We start from the raw sequence: 23,038 nt of genomic DNA, 5'->3' as shown, positions 1-23,038 counted from the left end.
CGGGGGACACTAGAAATGGGCTTCACACATTGTACCCATGTGGGGAGTCGAACCCGGGTCTTCGGCGTGACGAGCCAACGCTTTGACCACTAGGCTACCCCACCGCCTCGATAGAACAGAGAACAGAACAGAATTTTATTTCAGTAATAGGTCTCCGGCCCAAAATACATATACATAAATCGTTGGGTAGGTAGAGCATATATAGTGTATATCATTTAGATTTGGGTTTCTTGTCAACATGGTATTAAAATAGACTTACATCCTTGATGATATTAACATTTTTACTCTGTAATATCGATTTAAAATTAATAATTGATGGACATTTACTAAAATATTTTGATATGTACTTATTTCTGATGTGTGAATATTCATCACAGATGGCACAAAACACATGCCATTTATTTTCAACAACCATTTAATTTACAAAACAGACACTGCCTTTTATTACATGCAACATTAACATATCTACCAGTTTCAACTGCTAGTTTAGAATTACAACACCGACATATTTTTAAAGTGCTATAAGTTTGAGATGACCCCCGACTCGAAATGTTTCACAGTACCATACATAATGACAAGGCCGGACACTTTGGTGCACCCCACCCGGATGCTTTGCCAATCGCTACGCAACCATTGCACGCAATCGATTGAAGCCTAATGTAAACATAATCAGGGATGATTGGCCTATCGAGCACCACTCATGCCAACTACCAATTCTTTATTGTTATTTCTGCAAGTCGGTTGAAACCCGAATTTGACTCTTAACTAAACGATTCTTGACACAGATGGATGACGATATATCCGCACAAAACACCAACACAACTTCTATTCCGGCTTCCAAACCAAAACATGTTTCCTTTTCTTCAGTAAGTTGCCAGACGGAATACACGTGGGCTTGGACTTCTGCTCCTACCTTACTGTCTGCAGAGATCCAGTCCAAACCCTCATTAGTCACCTCCTGTTCACAAACCTCGTCTTCATCCAAAAGTGTCATTCAATCTAAGGCATCTTCTGAGAAGGATGCATCTGCTTCTCAAAAACAAACAGATAAATCGGACACAAATGTGAAACAAAATGTGGAAAAGAAATCCAAACCTAACAATGACACTCCTAAAACGAATCTAAGTAACAGAACCCCAAAGGGGCCAAACTGTCCGATCCAGCTTTTTAACAAGTCTGGATCTCCTGAGGACATGGATGTGTCTGGCCATAGCCATGGTAGGACAGATAGCTTTTCACCTTCAAGGAAGGTGAGGGTAGATCTCCTGTTCATCCGGCAAAGAAATAATGTCTTCACCCATATTTCAATGGGACTAATTTAATTGATTTACAGTTTATAGTCTAAGACAGATAAATATGACCTACGTCATTGCGTATCACTATTTTTCTCCTGGTGGTTCATCTATTCTGGTGAGGAATAATGTTATCCATAGTCCATTTAAAACAAATCTCCAAGTCGTTGCAATTCGGTTTACATTAGAGGTTGCTTTTACTTTGTGCTCTTTGTACATCCCGCATTCATTAGGTGTTCAACTAACTGATCTGCGAGCTCTCTATGATCAACTGCCTAAACTCTGTTTAATGATGGGGGATTTAATTGGCAACAACCCACTCCGGGTCGGTGCTAATTCAAACAGCAAAGGTAAATTATTTGAGGATTTCATTTCAAATAATGATCTATGCATTTATAATGACTGTGCAAATACGTATTTACATCCTGGCACAGGAACTTATTCAGTCTATTACGGGCTCTAACCTGTTTAGTGAATTTGAATGGACAGTCCACGACGACCTCTGCGGAAGTGAACATTTCCCAACAATACTAAAACCCGCGAATCCATCTGACGTTCCTCCATCATCAAGATAGAATTTTAACTGGCCTTTATATTCAAAAGTCACTATTCCTTTTTCTAAAACAGATTTTCAAGGGTTACTTGTAGCAAAATTAGCACGAAGTCTATCTAAATGTTCACCACTCACTTCGTGTGCTTTGAGTTCATTTGTCTGAAGCCTTTTGAGTGAATGAGTGAGTGAGTTTAGTTTTGCGCCACACTCAACAATATTCCAGCTATATGGCGGCGGTCTGTAAATAATCGGGTCTGGACCAGACAATCCAGTGATCAACAGCAGGAGCATCGATCTGCACAATTGGGAACCGATGACATGTGTCAAACAAGTCAGCGAGCCTGACGACCCGATCCCGTTAGTCGCCTCTTACGACAAGCATGGGTTCCTGAAGGTGCATACTACTGAAGCCTTTGGAACCTACCGCAAACTGATTAACGTTTCAATCCTTGCTAACTGGCCTTCCAAATTCACGACAGATCTGACAGAAAACATCTTTCAATCTGTTTCATTCAAGCCAATCTGTGTGCTTATCAGGCGGCCAGTTCATAGGAATCTAATTTTAGCCGGTTTTTCTTTCAAATTACCAAGAGTGCTGTCAATTTCATTTACCAACGTACTTTCGCTTTCAACTTCTAAACTTCTTTTTTCCTTCCGATTTATTACAAATCGAATCCGATTCTTTAGTCATTAAGTTTCCGAAGCTTTAAAAAATCTTCTGCCGTTTCATGATTGAAAACAAATTAAAGCCTCAACTTCCACTCATGTCTATCGACCACAGGAACCACTGTCACCCTTGCATATCGACTGCTTCCGAGAATACCCATAATGCAGTTATGACATACGCAGTAATCATAAAAATGGCCGCGATATCGCAGTAGCAATAAAACAAGCCTGATCACAGTTAAGATAGAGAGATAGTCAATAGATAAGTTCTAACCAATGTAACACCCGTCTATTGATCACTAACAACCAAAGTTTGGCGGTCTTACAGGGGATCAAGGGGACTTAATCGGGTTTTGCTTCCTACATGATTTCATAGCAGGATCTATGTCGTCTATCTGGTTATCAGTGGCTGTAGGTTATGCTACCAAATATTGAGAGCATCACAAACCAATCGAAATTGTAAAACACAAGACACTATTAAATACTTTGATCAAGAATGGACCATACATCACCTATTGTCGCAGCAGTAATACACGAAAATGTGTACGCTAATTTCTTGTTCATTTTCATGTCTTTCAGAATGGATGTTTCAAGACTTCGAACCAGTTTTGGGGACAAGATGCTGCTTGCAAAGGTGTTTGTAATGTAAGAGCTTGGATGTTGTGGTCTGTGGACAACAAACGCACACGCGCGCAAATAAGAAATAAACATCTGTTCACACACTGAACATGTTTTTATTCAATTCATCGTACGATATCAAGACAAAATACAACACCAAATCTGAAATACTGCGTAATTTCTGTCTTATTTGCGAAAGAATTCTATCAATGTTTGAACACAATGTTCTTAGCCTCCTTTCACAAAGCACTGAGGTGATCGTATGTCACTATGGTAACCTTAGTGCAATGTTAAAGAATGGGAGTTAAGGTTAACCTTAGTAAAGGTTGCTCATGAAAGGAGCCCCTGATCTCTAGTAGGATCTGCTTCTCTAAACGGGGCAGTAATTAGATCTCTCTACGTCTTCTGAAGTGAAAATGTAAAGGGCTGTGTAACACGTCAATTGAAACAAATATTTTCAGAAAAGTATATACTTATAGACACACTACTCTTGAGACTAACTCTTTGAAGAAAATGGAAGGCAAACATGTTCAATATACATTGAAGAAAAAACTGCTCTTATGACAAAATATGAACATAACAAAATGTCTATCAAAACCAAACTACGGTTACCCACTGTTTTACCATTGCAATATTTATTTGAGGAAACACTTCCTGAATGCATAAATATATCAATATCAGAACATGCCAGTTCGTCGCCTGAAAACCAGAGTGTTCTAAGTCCACTTTTGACAAAATTAGAGTTAGTATGCTCAGGGTAGGTTTTAGAGCATAATCTATTACTCTAGCAACGTTTGACAGTGCTATCTAGCTTTGAAAGTGGTTTCTCAAACACAAACTTTGTTCTGTCTCCATGAAAATTCACATGTTGTTAATTTTCGAGTGTTCTAAGTTGTCAACTGACCAATGAGCAAGCAAAATTTGATCACGTGACGTTGAGATTTACCAATTTTGAAGTGATTGTCATCATGGAAATGGTACAGTTTAACTCTGTTCTTATTTCTGCTTTATTTAATTAAATATAGTCCTTATGAAAGTAAAACAGGTTTAAAAGACAAAAATACAACCTGATAATAAAGAAATAACAATCAAATATCGATATAATAATAAAGCTGAGTTTTAGCTGTGTTCTTTGACACTTACAACACTTTGGTTTTGAGAAAAATCACGATTTTCTTAGGTCAAGTGTCCTATCTCCAATCATGTTTCGTGAGTTTCTTATTTATTTAAATAGTTTGAGCAGATAATTTGAATTTTTCCGATTCTGTTGAACATGTCACATGCATGTGCAAAATTTGGAAGACTTCGATTGAAAAGTTTAGAAGATATTGTTGTCCTAAACTTCAAGATATAATTTATCGAAAATAGTTTTTTGTGACTTAGTACACTCTGGTTTCCAGACGACGAGTTATCGCTGTTGCCGTCGTCGTCGACTCGTTTACTCTCTCGTTGGTTCTCAGCGTTGATGGTTCACAATTCCCAGTGACAATACATACTGCACCACCTCCAAATGTCCTCCCCGACGGGCCAAGTCAACAATCGTTTTATCATTTGAGTGAGAGATTAGCATCATTCTTCACCAGTAATTTTACCACTTCGTTATGTCCCCGTTCTGCTGCTACCATCACTGGTGTCCTCTTCTTCCTTCCCCTGCTGTTTATGTCCACTGTGTTCAGCGAGAGGACCTATTTCACTACATCAAATTGTCCGCGGAAACAGGCTTTGTGAAGGATCTTGTTTCTTGATGTTTCACTGAGTGACAGATCAGCTCCATGTTTTACGAGTAATTCCACAACGTCTTTATGACCCCGTTCTCCTGCTACCATCACTGGTGTCCTCTTCCTATTTCCTCTGCTGTTTACGTCCACTGTGTTCAGTGAGAGGACATATTTCACGACATCAAAACGTCCTGTGTAACAGGCACGTTGAAGGATGTTGTCACCAAGTCGATCAGTTACTCGCAGATTAGCTCCATGTTTTACGAGTAGTGCCACCACGTCCGTATGACCACTTTCTGCTGCTACCATCACTGGTGTCCTCCTCTCCCATCCCCTGCTGTTTATGTCCAGCGAGTTCAGTGAGAGGACATATTTCACGACATCTAAATGTCCTCTGTTACAGGCATGGTGAAGAACATTGTTCCCCTTTCTATCATGAAGTAGCAAATTAGCTCCATGTTCTACGAATAGTTCTACCACTTCCTTATGACCCCTTTCTCCCGCTGCCATCACTGGCCTCCCCCCGTCCCATCCCCTGCTGTCAATGTCCACCGAGTTCAGGAAGAGGAGATATTTCAATACATCCACACGTCCCCCGTAAGAAGCCAAGTGAAGGATGTTGTTACCATGGTCATCTTTGATTGACAGATTAGCTTCGTGTTTTACTAGTAATTTCACCACTTCGGTATGTCCCCTTTCTTCTGCTACCATCACCGGTGTCCTCCTCTTGTTTCCCCTGCTGTTTATGTCAACCGAGTTCAATGAGAGAACATCTTTCACTACGTCCACACGTCCATCGTAACAGGCACGGTGAAGGAGTAATTCCACCACTTCTTTATGTCCCTTTTCTCCTGCTACCATTACTGGTGTCCTCTTGCCGTGTCCTCGACTGTTGATGTCAACCATTTCCTGTGAGAGGATGTACTTCACCACTTTCTCATCTCCTCCACGACAGGCGCAGTGAAGGACGTTGTCACCTGTTTCATCCACGAGTGACATGACAGCTCCTTTTTCTACAAGCAACTTCACCACGTCTTTATGTCCGTTCTCTGCTGCCAGCATCACAGCTGTTCTCCCGCACCCTACTCTACCATTGATGTCCAACATGGTCTGTGAGAGGACATACTTCACCACCTGTTCATCTCCTCCCAGACAGGCGGTGTGAAGGATGTTGATGCCGAATCTACCGACAAGTGACACGATAGCCCCTTTACTTGCAAGTAACTCCACCACTTCTCTATGTCCCCTACCGGATGCCCACATCACTGGTGTTCTACCAATCCATTCTTGACAATTAATGTCCCTCTGTCCCTGTGACAATAGGAGTTTCACCCTTGACAAGTCCCCAGTCTTTGAGGCGGTGTGGAGGTCACACAGTGGTGGAGCTGTAACACAAAGTTAAACTCTATACAAATCTTAGTATAGAAGTAGTTTGGAAGGGACAAGATCAAAGTTGCGGAACATCCGGAAATCGAGTGCACGAGTTCTTCATCAGGATGACACAACGTGTATGTTACAAATATGATAAATAAACTGAGAAAACCTGACTTAACAGAGGAAGTAAACAAACAGATGAGTCATCATATGTTGCAATAACAGGCCGTGTCAACAGTTGGGTGTATCAAGTTATTCAATTTTCTGTCAATATTTGTTTGTGTACTCCCATTGTATGAGCTTTATTGTTCTACAGTATTCAAGGTAATTGTGATACAAGTCGTGGACAACCGTGTGAACGTACTTTACAGTACAAACAACGCTGGGCATAGTAAAAACAGACAGACGTTGTGCATAACTATGAGATACGTCTGTGTCAACAGTCAAAACCTGCTTACACTCGAGCAAGTGGTGATAATGAATCTGCGAAAAGATTGTTTTGGCCTTTATTAAGTTTGATGTTTGAACCAGATTCCATGTGAGATGCACAAGTCCTAACCTGGATTCTGCCGAACTGTTGCATGGGCTGTTGGAACAACCCTGACATAAAATGGAAGCCTTGGTCTGTCTGAATAGACTGAGGCAAACTAAGGATACGGAAATACTTCACCAAAGCCTTGAAAATAACCTGTGCCATAATGTTCTGAAAAGGAACCCTAGCGAAACACATGACACTAAGCATGTACTGACTGCCCAACACAGTCAGGGATGCCCGTCCTGAAGGACTATTCAAAAGCTGGGAACTCAAAACATGTTTTCAATGGAAAAACTTTCCCTTCGTTTCAAGCATGTACATCTGGCGGAAATGTGTATCGTCTTTTGAGGGCGGCACATCATACTATCCTTCGGAAACAACTCATGCCAATTGACTACTTCAAGATATACAGACTGATACAACACTAGACCCTCAGGGAAATGGTGTGTGTTGTAGATCAGAACTGGTTCGGTGGTCATGTCATAGCCGGCCAAAGTCCATACGCATCTGCTAATGTTGGTTACTGTGCCTCTCAGAGGAAACCAGATGAAACAATGAAGATCGAATATGTGACAGGTCAAGTTGTCCAGATTATGTTCTATCTTCATGCATGCTTCGACTCCAATTGTTACGGCTTTGCAAAACGACCCAACGGTGTGGCGTTGTACATTCAGGGAATGATAGATTGGAGTACACGAAAGCCATGTTTCGTATATTTAAGGACCCAGGTACAAGGACAGACTGTGGATATAGTTCATTGATCACGCAATCTGATCGTGGAACGTCAGATACATACACTCGTCTCTGTCTTGCCCTCAGTGGTAAATGTGTGGAATAGGCCAAAAACAGTCAGTCATAATGTTAGGGTTTGGGCAGGGTCTGTTGGCTGATATGTATTTATTATTTGACAACCAAGTATCTCTTTATTAAACTGAATCATTCCTGATACGGTTACCCACTGTTTTAAAGACTATGCATCCTCGATAATCTCCAGGGTATACGTTACGATCACGCTCATCTCTACCCTGTATGAATGATAAATGCCAGCAAATTGAGATCAGTTGACTGCCACCACGGCAACTGGATAGTGTAGTTTGTTCATGAGATCAAACTCTGGATGGGCTTTCAATCGCAGCATCCCTTCGTTGTCGATTTTGAACTTCGTATAGTCACGACCCAATGGTTCGACATAAGTTTTATTTCATACGTTGATATAAAATGATGATTACCGTTCGAGAACTGAAAAGGATTGCTAAAGAACGTGGAGTGATCGGTTACTCCTGCTTGAGAAAACCTCAGCTGTTGAGATTACTTGACATGAAACACCATGTCGATGAACAACGACAACCCACGGTGAAACAATTCAACCTCCAAGCGAAGGAACGTGGGCTCAGAGGTTATTTGTGCATGAGGAAAGCCAAGCTCGTCGAACTGCTGGAGGAACACAAACCCTCTGAACTACGGTTCGTGCATACAAAGCAAGCCGTAGGTAAGCATCTGCGTGGCAGGAGGATGGACGTTGACAAAAACATGGACGTCGACGAAATCAAACTGCTGGTCGTTGATAAAAGTTGACGAGGAACTGAAATTTCAAATTTCAACTCACAGTGAAAATGTCGCTGGAAAAACAGCAGACGGACGGTAGCACCGAGCCCTTCCAGCCTTACTTCAGAGGCAAGCAAGAATATTGCGACTAAACCCGAATCCATCGACGCGTCCATCGACACCTCGTTGCAAAAAATACGAGAATCCCTGGAAGGCTACAGGCACATGGGTTCGGGTTGGGTCATGGGAAGGATCGACACGGTCTATGTGGACGTAGCGAACTACATGCCATTCAAAGGCGGATCGTACCTGGACTTGTCACCGTACAACAAGCCATGGTCAACGTCAAAAACAAAGACGACAATTGCATGCGGGTTGCGATCAGATCAGCTTTGTTTCCGGTCAACGCACATTGGAGAGACCTTCAAACTATCCCAAAGACGACAGGCTCAACTGGGACGGCATACACAAACCCACTCCCATCTCCCAGATCGCCAACAGTGAAAAACAGAATAGACACATAGCCATCAACGTCTTTGGACATGAAGGGAACACAACGATCATGCACAGGATCAGCTCCATTAACGACAGACGATGCAAGACGATCAATTTATTCATGATCCAGCGAGGCGACAAGTATCACTACGCATAGATAAAAAGTTTCAGCAGACTGTTGTATGATCAATCGAAATACGACGGGAAAAACACTTCTGCGAACGGTGCCTGCATGGCTTCACACAAGCTGAACTGTTGGAAGCACACCGGGAGGATTGCAGAGGCGTGGGAGAGACGGCCGTCCGAATCAACATGCCCGACGAAAACGACAACATCTTGAAATTCGTCAGCCACATTCATCAAAATCCCGTGCCTTACGTCATTTACGCTGACTTCGAAGCCCTCGTCAAAACCATTGACACCGTACGGGGTACGTGGTTGTTCAATGCGACAGACAAACGAACGCTCCAGTGGTCTACCGAGGTCCCGACGTGGCTGAAAGATTTCTCACGTGTTTGCAAAACGAAGAGAAAATCATCAGGAAACAGTTGTGCACCATCGTCCCCATGCGCATGACGCTGAGGGTCAAGTTCGTTCATCAATGAGCGATATATTGCCACGTGTGCGACGAACCCCTGAACAGAGATGTCGGGAGAGATAACTGCCACGTCACCAGTAAGTACAGAGGTGCAGCGCACAAAGCTCAAGATCAAACGATCAAAATCCCCATAGAGCTTCACAATCTTCACGGTTATGATTCTCACCTGATCATGCAGGGATCGCGAAGGTCGACGACAACATAACACGCATCCCAAACAACATGGAAAAATACATCTTGTTGTCATTAGACGGTCTGAGATTTATCGACAACGTTCAGTTTCTGCTGTTGTCTCTAGATAGTGTTGTGAACGCCAACGACGCGGACGACTTTGACATCACCAATCGATACACCGACACCGAGACTCGACCTCTGCTGCTGAAGAAGGGCGTCTACCCCCTAAAAATACATGGACGATTGGTCCAAGTTCAACGAGACGCGATTACCTCCCATCGACCACTTTCACAGAAACTTGACCGACTTGACCATCACCCCGGACAATTACGCACACGCCCTCAACATGTGGGACAAACTGAGCTGCAAGAATTTGGGCGATTACCATGACCTGTACTTGAAAACGGACGTGCTGCTGCTGGCCGACGTGTTCAAGATATTCAGAAAAAACGTGCTCGAAACAGTACGGCCTAGACCCCGCGTGGTATTCCTCATCCCCCGGTCTCTCTTGGGACACCTTGTTGAAAAAGACCAGCGTGGAACTGAAACTACTGACGGATTACGGCATGCACCTGTTCGTGGAGAAAGCTCTGCGAGGCGGGATTTCCATGACATCCAAACGGTATGCCAAAGCTAACAACAAGTATGTTCCAGCTCACGACTCGAGCAAACCGACCAAACGCATCCTCTATCTCGATGCCAACAACCTGTACGGCTGGACCATTAGTCAGTATCTCCCCACCGGCGGATTTGAATGGGTCTCCCAAACTGATATCGACGTGAATTGCATCGCACAAAGGATTCGAACAAAGGCTACACACTAGAAGTGGACTTGGACTATACCGCAGAACTACACAAATCGCACAACAGCTATCTGCTAGCTCCCGAAAGATTGACGGTGAACCCGGACTGGATGTCTGAATATCAAAGAAACTTGCTGGGCAACAATAAGCCGGCTAACGTAAAAAACTCGTACCGAACTTGAAGAACAAGACAAAATACATCGTTCACTATCACAACCTGCTGCTGTACTTGTCACTAGGAATGAAACTCATGAAAATACACAGGGCGCTCCAATTCGATCAAAGTCCGTGGATGGAGCCCTACATCAGAATGAACACGGATTTTCGAAAGCTGGCCACCAGTGATTTCGAAAAAACTTGTACAAGCTCATTAACAACTCGGTGTTGGGCATAACGATGGAGAATTTGAGAAAACGCGTGAACGTGAAGCTAGTCAGATCCAGCGAGGAAGAAAAACTCAGGAAACTTATAGCCAGCCCGACGTTCAACCGAAGCAAAATATTCGATAACGACTTGGCAGTGCTACACATGAACAAAAGTCACATCAAATTCAACAGGCCCGTTTACGTGGGGATGAGCATCCTATACCTATCCAAACACTTGATGTACAATTTCTACTACAACGAGCTGAAGAAACAGTACGGCGACAAGTGCAAAGTAATGTACACAGACACGGCTTCCCCGCTGATGGAAATTCACACCGAGGACGTGTATGAGGACATGGTTGTTAATAGTCATTTGTACGACACCAGCAACTACCTTGAAGATCACCCTATACATAACACCGCCAACAAAAAAGTACTCAGCAAGATGAAGGACGAATACGCGGGCACACCAATCGCCGTGTATGTTGGCTTGAGACCCAAGATGTATTTGTTGTCTGTGACCAATCGTATCATGAGATACCTGTCACAGAGGAAGGTATAGGTGAAGGGGCGTGGGCGAAATTTCTGAAGAGCACGTTTGGTCACTTAACAGCTTGGATAGAGATTGATTATTGGCTATATCGTTGACCAGTCGAAATGCTGGGTTTCGGCTTTATCAACTCAAGCTATCATGTAACAGTTTGTGTATTGTAAACATACATAATCGTAACGATGTTTGAAATAATACACATAAGACAAATAGGAGTAGATAGATCTCAGAGATCGAAAACACATTTTAGAGTTTTTCGATAAGTAAAACAAAGTGAAGCAGATGCGACAGACTGGACTCACTGTCCACAAGCAGATGCATGCTGCCCAGAGGAACCAAGTGAATGAGCTTATTCACCAGGCTAAGTCCAGCCATTACAATGCTGCTTTGGAAAACGCAGGGTGTCAGAGAGAGATATTTCACATTTCTAATCAACTTCTCTTCAAGCAAAGTCGCACGATACTGAATTATTATAATGTAGACATTTGCAGTTTAATCCCCCAAAATATTTATGAAGATGGGCGTGCCTATATTCATACTGAATGTAAACGAGGTTCATAAGATTACAGATGTGCATGTATGCATAAACGATCCATTATATGAAATATGACAACGTAATAATACCTAGAAAGTAAATTCAAACTATTCTAGTGTGTTGGAATTCTTTGTAAGTCCTTGCAATTTCGTATATTGTTTCCTAGTAGTTGAAGAAAATATAATGTTTAGTAACCTCTGAAGCATTAAATCTAATTCAACCAATGTGCATAAGAAGCAGATAAGTATCCACTCCCAAAGAAGAGTACCAGACACTTTCCTCTGTAAAAACATCTCATAATCCCCTTTCTCGCGGACTTGTGTTCATTTACCAAACGCTGTATAAGCCTACAATAATGATTAGCAATTGCTATCGTAACACTTTAAATACTTCTTCTGATTAACGCTAAAGTACGACACACATGTGCATCTCGCTGAATAAGAGGTGCTTTCTGTTGTTGCACATGTGCGGCTCTCGCTGTGAGAAGCTAATTAATTTGTCGCACATGTGCGTCTCTCGGCCTTAATGAGGTAAATGTAGACTACAAAATAGCTTCTGGAGTAATAGCAAATAGAATCAAGAATGTTCTACCAAATATCATTAGCAAAACGCTAAGGACCGATTTCCATTAAATGGTATCAGTGTGGAATTAGATATATTCGGGAGCTAATGGCTGATTCAGGACACTTAAAAGAATTCAATGTCTTGAAATACGACTCCAGATTAAATGATAATTTCATTTTTATATTTCAGACTGATAAGTTTCATACCCAACTCATGGAGTAACTTATCAAAAGATAACCCGAATAACAGAACACATTGAAATATTAATTGTAAATTCTCAGGGACATAATCTCATCACTAGTTTGTAAACTGATTTGTAATGATGAGGGGTATTTATTCTCTTCGAGATCTTACTTCTGAAATGGAACTCAAAGTTGGATATACATATATCAGAAAATAACCTGTCCCAATGTTTTGATACAATACCCAATTGTGAGGCGGGCAGCAAGACACGGAATTTCCAGTATAAACCCATGAATCCTATCATACCATCAAAATCATTTCTTCACAAAATGGGAGTAATAGAGAATAACCTGTGAACATTTTGCCAATCCGAAAGTGAAACACTAGAACATTATTTTCCTGTCGAAAAGTTAAAACTATGATAAATGAATTCAAATTTTGTTATGGAAGTAAAACCTATTTAAACTTAGACTTAAATATGAATAATTTCCTTGGCGATCCAAGATGAATATCCTTGAAAACTAAGCGCCTTCTTCAAAACTGTCATAACAATAGGTGAGTGAGTAGAATATTTTACGCCACATCGGCAATATTGCAGCCACATCGTGACGAGGATTTGAATAATAGATAATGTTGTAATAAATAAAGTCAAATTATTAAAGCCTGGACAGAACAATACCTAGAGGATCACAGATATGGATATAAAACTAGTATGAGAAACTAAATACTTTAACTATGGAAGACAATAAAATATAAGAACAGGCAACAACTGAAGGTAGATTCCCATACTAGAGACCATGGGGACGTACAGTACATTTGCTTCCTGCGTGTAACCAGCTGGATTTACACCATCCCTCCAGTCAGCCGTTCACGCCGCTCAGCCACCCCGGGTTACACACATTCCCAAATATAATATGTTAATTTATGACCTCTTTCTAGGTGACATTGTGCTTGTAGGGCCAATTTTGATGAATTATCAGCCAAACAGAATCGAGTATCACTCAATGTCGTGCTAGATTACATATTCAAGAACATTTGATGCCAAGACGTTATGTGAAAGGAATTATGTTAGAAGGACAATCTGTCATATTTCAGATAGTATTACTGATCTGCGAGTTTACTAGGTTGAGAGAGACTATACTAAGGTGAGCGTCATGCACTCCTCTGCCTGATACACTTACCTTCCATACAGACCTTCTTACAGCCTTCATCCACACATTGGGAAGTCTCATTGCAGACCGCGGAGACACAGGATTCAGTGAGGACCTTCAGAGAAAAGTACATATGTCTCTCTACTATCGATATAATTTAACGAGGTCAACACATGTTGATACAGAACATTATAAGTTGGGCCCGGAGGGACCAGTGAACAGCGTATTTATTTTACCGAGCACTTCAATGGTAAATTTGAACTGTTTTAAGCACGGGTATAGCATCATAGTATGGAGTACCAAACGACAAGACAAGAAAAACATATTTAGAGTTATCTCCCTTCCATCGATTTGCTTTCGCAAAACTTCGGTAATTCCGCACACCACACGTGAGTCAATGTTATTCGAGATAAAAAAAATACTACTACGAAGTACCAAATGAGTTCGGCATTCCCAGCGGGGTACATAGAAAATGTTACTTGCTTGTACGCGGGTTACATTACATTTTACGTCAGATCTACAATAGGCCTTATCTCAATGTATAAATAATTTTCCACGTCAAAATTGGGGTAGACTACCTTACGTCCGGGCCTCATCTAAACATGTTCCGATAAATAATTTTTAGTATCCACTTCATTTATACCATTGGGTTTATTAATTTTCATTATCGGTCAATATCGAACAGTTTACCTCAAGCATGCCATGTGCCTTATCTGAGTGAGTGAGCTAAAATTGTGCATAGCATCGGCAATATTGCAGCCATAGAGCGATGAGAACAATTTGAATAACAGTACAAGTCTGTCTGCAAAGGACAGTAAAACAGTGTGTTTAGTATCACAGTTTCAGTGTAAACCAAACCAAATGTTTATTAAAGTAATATTACATGATCAGCCTGTTAATCAGTATGACTTAAAAAGCTAGGTTATAGGCCACTAACGTCCAAAGTTAGACCACCTCCCGGGGAATCATGGGGCGTACGGTACCAGTTCTTCCTACGTGATTCTCAGGAGGATTTATGTCATCACGTAGTTAACCAGTGGCTGTATCGAAAGCTAGCCAATATTAAAAACATTCACCGTAATCGAGCACTTAAAACACACTTAAGTTAGGTTGGACTCACGTGCCACTGTCAGGAAGACAATAATTTTATGCCACGTTAACCCGCTGAGACCCACTGCCATTAATAATTTCAGTTCCTGATAGCATCAAACTAAGTTTAAAACAATTTAGCTACTCCAAATTTATCAAATACTTTTCTTTCCTTTGAACAACCAAGAATTAAACGAGGGCTGGTATTCATTTAAAGATCCTGTAAAGAAGATGATTGATAATAAGAATCCCTTATGAGACAAAAGTCTATACAGTCAAGCAAACCGTGCTTGGCTGTGTTTCTCTCATCACAAGGGATACAAAATGGAGGATCTTCACCGTTTGATAAATATTCATGAGTAAAACGGGCGTGGTCAATTCGACATCGTCTTACTGCGACCTCATCGTGCCTTGACTAGTATAAATCCACCATAAGTCCCCGTGGTCTCTAGTTTCAATATATGTCTGAACATCAAAACACCTTTACACACACGCGCACGCGCACGCGCGCGCACACACACACACACACACAAACACAAACACACACACACATACACAACACGCATATAATCACCAACAGACGACACAGCGTACACTCTGAAAGAAATCTACACAGATGTATACTCATCATACACACAACAACTCACATCTATACTCATACACATGACACAAACATAACTTACACTGGGATGAGTCTCTGGATGGTCTCTGGTTCTGCTCGTCTTCTCAGTCTTCTTGGATTCCTCACTTGACCGACGACAGGATGCAAATATGAAGGAATCTTCAATACATTCAGTTTGGCATACCTTCATGTCAAGTTTCCTTAAAACGATAGATCTGCTCTTCATCTTCTCCGTCAACTGAAGTCCACAATCCTTTGTACTGCATGTGGAAAGTACAACCATGAAGTAAACAGCTGATGTTAAAGCAGCCTGCAGACAGTTATTTGAACACAGCAGCAACATCATGAAGTGTTGACAGCAGACTGGAGCCTCCATACACTGAGTAGAGGACTACTGAGGCAGCTAAACGACTGGTATCAGATTACCTCATGGCAGAATTAATGTTGATACGAAGCAGTTTTGTCGGGGCCCACGTATATTTTCCATATGGTGAGTGGGCAGCAGTCCTTTAAGTGAGATCAGCGACACTATGACGTTAATTGAACCGCTTTAAGGTCTAAGACAACCACTTGACAGGGTTTTCTTATGTCATGCTGTCAAGCTATAATGGGCGCGCCAGCGGCTCCAGCCAGGGTCCATGCAGGTAGCAAACTCATGTAAGTCCATGGGCGATGGGCATGCAAAAGATACATACCTGTTTTAATCCATTTTAGGTCGCAGAAACATTTAGTTATAGTTTGAAAACCAATACTGCAACACTGTCACCCTAACGCCGCAAACAAAAGCAATAGTCCCATTATCTGCACCATGCAGTCAGCCCAGCCACATATCAATCACCATCCTAACAGCCTAGCCACATACCAATCAGCATCCCAAGAGACCAACCACATACCAATCAGTATCACAACAGGCCAGCCACATACCAATCAGTATCACAACAGCCAAGCCACATACCAATCAGTATCACAACAGACCAGCCACATACCAATCAGTATCACAACAGACCAGCCACATACCAATCAGTATCACAACAGCCCAGCCACATACCAATCAGTATCCCAACAGCCCAAGCCACATACCAATCAGTATCACAACAGACCAGCCACATACCAATCAGTATCACAACAGACCAGCCACATACCAATCAGTATCACAACAGCCCAGCCACATACCAATCAGTATCACAACAGCCCAGCCACATACCAATCAGTATCACAACAGCCCAGACCAATCATACTTAGCCAAGCCACATCAATCAGTATCAACAGACCAGCCACATACCAATCAGTATCACAACAGCCCAGCCACATACCAATCAGTATCCCAACAGCCACCACATACCAATCAGTATCCTAACAGACCAGCCACATACCAATCAGTATCCTAACAGACCAGCTACATACACCAATCAGTATCCCAACAACAGGAGCCACATACCCACCATCAGTATCCCAACAGACCAGCCACATACACCAATCAGTATCCTAACAGACCAGCTTCACATACCAATCAGTATCCCAACACCATCCATAACAGACCAGCCACATACATACCAATCAGTATCCTAACAGCCCAGCCACATACCAATCAGTATCCTAACAGGCCAGCCACATACCAATCAGTATCCCAACAGCCAACCACATACATACCAATCAGTATCCCAACAGACCAGCCACATACCAATCAGTATCCCAACAGCCCAGCCACATACCAATCAGTATCCCAACAGCCCAGCCACATACCAATCAGTATCCCAACAGCCCAGCCACATACCAATCAGTATCCCAACAGCCCAACCACATACCAATCAGTATCACAACAGACCAGCCACATACCAATCAGTATCACAACAGACCAGCCACATACCAATCAGTATCCCAACAGCCAAGCCACATCCCAATCAGTATCACAACAGACCAGCCACATACCAATCAGTATCACAACAGCCAGCCACATACCAATCAGTATCACAACAGACCAGCCACATACCAATCAGTATCACAACAGTATCCCAGCCACATACCAATCAGTATCCCAACAGCCAAGCCACATCCCAATCAGTATCACAACAGCCCAGCCACATACCAATCATCAGTATCACAACAGACCAGCCACATACCAATCAGTATCACAACAGCCCAGCCACATACCAATCAGTATCACAACAGGCCAGCCACATACCAATCAGTATCACAAAAGCCCAGCCACATACCAATCAGTATCCCAACAGCCCAGCCACATACCAATCAGTATCCCAACAGCCCAGCCACATACCAATCAGTATCCCAACAGCCCAACCACATACCAATCAGTATCACAACAGCCCAGCCACATACCAATCAGTATCACAACAGCCCAGCCACATACCAATCAATATCACAACAGACCAGCCACATACCAATCAGTATCACAACAGCCCAGCCACATACCAATCAGTATCCCAACAGCCCAGCCACATACCAATCAGTATCACAACAGCCCAGCCACATACCAATCAGTATCCCAACATCCCAACATCCCAATCAGTATCACAACAGCCACATACCAATCAGTATCCCAACAGCCCAATTAGTATCAACCACATACCAATCAGTATCACAACAGCCCAGCCACATACCAATCAGTATCCCAACAGACCAGCCACATACCAATCAGTATCACAACAGACAGCCACATACCAATCAGTATCAACAGCCAGCCACATACCAATCAGTATCACAACAGCCCAGCCACATACCAATCAGTATCACAACAGACCAGCCACATACCAATCAGTATCACAACAGCCCAGCCACATACCAATCAGTATCCCAACAGCCCAGCCACATACCAATCAGTATCCAATCACAGACCAGCCACATACCAATCAGTATCACAACAGCCCAGCCACATACCAATCAGTATCACAACAGCCCAGCCACATACCAATCAGTATCACAACAGCCCAGCCACATACCAATCAGTATCACAACAGCCCAGCCACATACCAATCAGTATCACAACAGCCAAGCCACATCCCAATCAGTATCACAACAGACCAGCCACATACCAATCAGTATCACAACAGACCAGCCACATACCAATCAGTATCCCAACAGACCAGCCACATACCAATCAGTATCCCAACAGCCCAGCCACATACCAATCAGTATCCCAACAGCCCAGCCACATACCAATCAGTATCCCAACAGCCCAGCCACATACCAATCAGTATCCCAACAGCCCAACCACATACCAATCAGTATCACAACAGCCCAGCCACATACCAATCAGTATCACAACAGACCAGCCACATACCAATCAGTATCACAACAGCCCAGCCACATACCAATCAGTATCCCAACAGCCCAGCCACATACCAATCAGTATCACAACAGCCCAGCCACATACCAATCAGTATCACAACAGCCCAGCCACATACCAATCAGTATCACAACAGCCAAGCCACATACCAATCAGTATCCCAACAGCCCAGCCACATACCAATCAGTATCACAACAGCCCAGCCACATACCAATCAGTATCACAACAGCCCAGCCACATACCAATCAGTATCACAACAGACCAGCCACATACCAATCAGTATCCCAACAGCCCAGCCACATACCAATCAGTATCCCAACAGCCCAACAGCCAGCCACATACCAATCAGTATCCCAACAGCCCAGCCACATACCAATCAGTATCACAACAGCCCAGCCACATACCAATCAGTATCACAACAGACCAGCCACATACCAATCAGTATCACAACAGCCAAGCCACATACCAATCAGTATCACAACAGGCCAGCCACATACCAATCAGTATCCCAACAGCCCAGCCACATACCAATCAGTATCACAACAGCCCAGCCACATACCAATCAGTATCACAACAGCCCAGCCACATACCAATCAGTATCCCAACAGCCCAACCACATACCAATCAGTATCACAACAGCCTAGCCACATACTTATCAGTATCACAACAGACCAGCCACATACCAATCAGTATCCCAACAGCCAATCAATACATACCAATCAGTATCACAACAGCCAGCCACATACCAATCAGTATCACAACAGACCAGCCACATACCAATCAGTATCACAACAGCCCAGCCACATACCAATCAGTATCCCAACAGCCCAGCCACATACCAATCAGTATCCCAACAGCCCAGCCACATACCAATCAGTATCACAACAGCCCAGCCACATACCAATCAGTATCACAACAGACCAGCCACATACCAATCAGTATCACAACAGACCAGTCACATACCAATCAGTATCACAACAGCCAAGCCACATACCAATCAGTATCACAACAGACCAGCCACATACCAATCAGTATCACAACAGCCCAGCCACATACTTATCAGTATCACAACAGACCACATACATCACCATCCTAACAGACCAGCTACATACACCATCACCATCCTAACAGACCAGCTACATACACCATCACCATCCCAACAGACGAGCCACATACACCATCACCATCCCAACAGACCAGCCACATACACCATCACCATCCTAACAGACCAGCTACATACACCATCACCATCCTAACAGACCAGCCACATACACCATCACCATCCCAACAGACTAGCCACATACACCATCACCATCCCAACAGACCAGTCACATACACCATCACCATCCCAACAGGCTAGTCACATACACCATCACCATCCTAACAGACCAGTCACATACACCATCACCATCCCAACAGGCCAGTCACATACACCATCACCATCCTAACAGACCAGTCACATACACCATCACCATCCCAACAGACTAGCTACATACACCATCACCATCCCCACAGACCAGCTACATACACCATCACCATCCTAACAGACCAGTCACATACACCATCTCCATCCCCACAGACCAGCTTCATACACCATCCCAACAGACGAGCCACATACACCATCACCATCCCAACAGACAAGCTACATACACCATCACCATCCCAACAGACGAGCCACATACACCAACACCATCCTAACAGACCAGCTTCATAGTTCGTACATTTGATCGTAGCCAATGTGTTAAGAATGGGCTTACGAAGTTCATAAAGCCACGAACGCTTCGATTATAGCTAGCCAGCTACATATCCCATCACCATCCCAACAGACCAGCCACACACCCCATCACCATCCTAACAGACCAGCAAGATACACCATCACCATCCCAACAGACCAGTCACATCCACCATCACTTTAAATTTTAGCTCAATCACTCACATACATCACGATCCCAACAGGCCACATACACAATTGCTATCCAAACAGACCAACCAAACAGGTCAAATCACTAACACAACAGGCCAGCCACATACCCAGTCACCAACACAACAGGCCAGCCACATACCCCGTCACCAACAAAACAACCCAGCCACATACCCCGTCACTAACACAACAGGTCAGCCACATACTCGTCACCAACACAACAGGCCAGTCACATACCCCGTCACCAACACAACAGGTCAGCCACATACCCCGTCACTAACACAACAGGTCAGCCACATACCACGTCACCACCACAACAGGCCAGCCACATACCCAATCACCAACACAACAGGCCAGCCACATACCCAATCACGAACACGACAGGCCAGCCACATACACCATCACCATCCCAACATGCCAGCCACATACACCATTACCTCCCACATACATAACGATCCCAACAGACCAGACCCATATCCCATCACCATTCCAACAGACCTGTCACATACCCATCACCATCCCAATAGACCAGCCACATACCCATCACCATCCCAATAGACCAGCCACATACCCATCACCATCCCAATAGACCAGCCACATACCCATCACCATCCCAATAGACCAGCCACATACCCATCACCATCCCAATAGACCAGCCACATACCCATCACCATCCCAATTTACCAGCCACATACCCATCACCATCCCAATAGACCAGCCACATACCCATCACAATCAAAGCAGCTCAGACACTGGTGATACCCCATCACTAACACAGCAGGCCGGCCACATACCCTACCAAACATGTCATCCTCCAAACTACAGAAATCATTAATATCCGTACAGCTGATAGAGATATATACCAAATGTCATTAGTTATGCAATGTTATGGTATGGTAGGTCGTCACTGATCTTCTATGAAGTAAAACATTGTACGTCTCACCATTGCTTAAAGTTTCCAAGATTAATAATATCAAGGACACTGTCAGCCATGAAGAGATGGGCCTAATTTCTCTGGGGTGGAAACGTATAACAGTATTGTAGAATGATACGACAGAAGTTCCAGCATTAAATACAGAACTGGTACTCTGTTTCCCCATGATGGACACCACAGTTAACGATTACCTTTTCTAACCCAAAATATCTACCAAATTCCACCATTAGACTGTGGTTAGAATATCGAAGTCTACTTAGAGCATTCATATACACTGTCACCTTTCCGTTAAGCAAATAACATTCGAAGGAAACATTAATTTTAACACCTCTATGAAAGTCTAATTACAGTAACGTTCAAGTGCAGATGTCCATGACTGTTTATCAATATTAGAACACCCTTACATTATCTACTTGAGTTAACAATCGGATCCAATATTTAATGTTTTTACAATACAGATCAACTTTTAATGAATATTTCACCACGTGCAACCAGTGTTGGTGAATTTCATGGAAGATTAAGAGCGTGTTTACAAAATTTATCATAAGCATGTGTCATAAGGGAAAGGTGAAATTCCCGAACTTCGCATCCAGATATACGAATTGAACAAAAAATCTTGAGTTAAGGACTTTTGCTACTTCCAAGCCTGATGAGCCAATAACCATGTGCAAATATGTACACGATGAAACTATTCAAAGACAATTTTTCAACTTCATTCTTATTACATTTAAATATCATTCAAATGTTCTTGAATAGTTTTCGGAGTTGTAAATGTCACCAAGTTATTTATTTGTTACAGTATCAATACTTTTATACACGACGAAGAAATTACAATGTCAGTACAATAAATTACAATATACAAGAAATTCCTGACAGTATAATACAGAAGCTGTGCTTATTGTAATAAGGACATTCTTGATGATATTCACTTCGTTGCAACTGCGGTTAAATCCGAATCACCTGAATAACGAAATTGTTCATCCTTAAAGTTTGTCGGTATCTCTCGGAGTGGATGTACGTTTCACCCTGCAGCGTCTGCGCCTATTCATCAGGGCCATTTTGTCATCAAAAAACAACTTTAGCAACTTTTGGAACAAATTAAAAAAAACACGAAAAACCCCTTTAGAAACTTCCAATTCAGTTTCAGACCTAAATCGAGTTCAGATTATTTCGAGAAAATTTATTACTAAAATGAAATTGTTTCGAAAAATCGGGGCCTTGTCGTTGCTTCATAAGCACAACTTTGTGGTAGTGTTGTTTTTTCTCTCTGGTTTGCTCCAAGTGTTTTTTCAGTGCGTAATTGTTGTTATCTGCTGTTAACGGACATCTTTATACCTTTACGTAAACGCCAACTTCCAGAAGAGAAACGCTTTTATAATCAGTATCAAGACTTACAATACATGAACATCCGTATTTATTACTCATTCTCTCTCTGCCTCTCTCTCAATC

General features: G+C 42.7%; 1 protein-coding gene across 1 annotated transcript in view; it reads right to left on the bottom strand.

Annotated features, from left to right (window-relative positions):
* Positions 1-4,814: 4,814 nt before the first annotated feature.
* LOC124260791 (ankyrin repeat domain-containing protein 17-like) overlaps positions 4,815-23,038 on the bottom strand; it is a 28,915-nt gene continuing 10,691 nt past the window's right edge. The window contains exons 4-6 of the mRNA XM_046695108.1: positions 15,492-15,740; positions 13,750-13,834; positions 4,815-6,232 (exon numbers count right to left, since the gene is read on the bottom strand). Of these exons, the coding sequence (XP_046551064.1) occupies positions 4,815-6,232; positions 13,750-13,834; positions 15,492-15,740 (1,752 nt within the window). The remainder of the gene's footprint in view (positions 6,233-13,749; positions 13,835-15,491; positions 15,741-23,038) is intronic.

The sequence above is a fragment of the Haliotis rubra genome, unplaced genomic scaffold, assembly GCF_003918875.1.
Source record: "Haliotis rubra isolate DU_JTF1 unplaced genomic scaffold, ASM391887v1 Scf776, whole genome shotgun sequence".
NCBI lineage: Eukaryota > Metazoa > Mollusca > Gastropoda > Lepetellida > Haliotidae > Haliotis > Haliotis rubra.
Note: the sequence above shows the minus strand (reverse complement) of the source record. Positions and strands in the feature narration are given on the sequence as shown.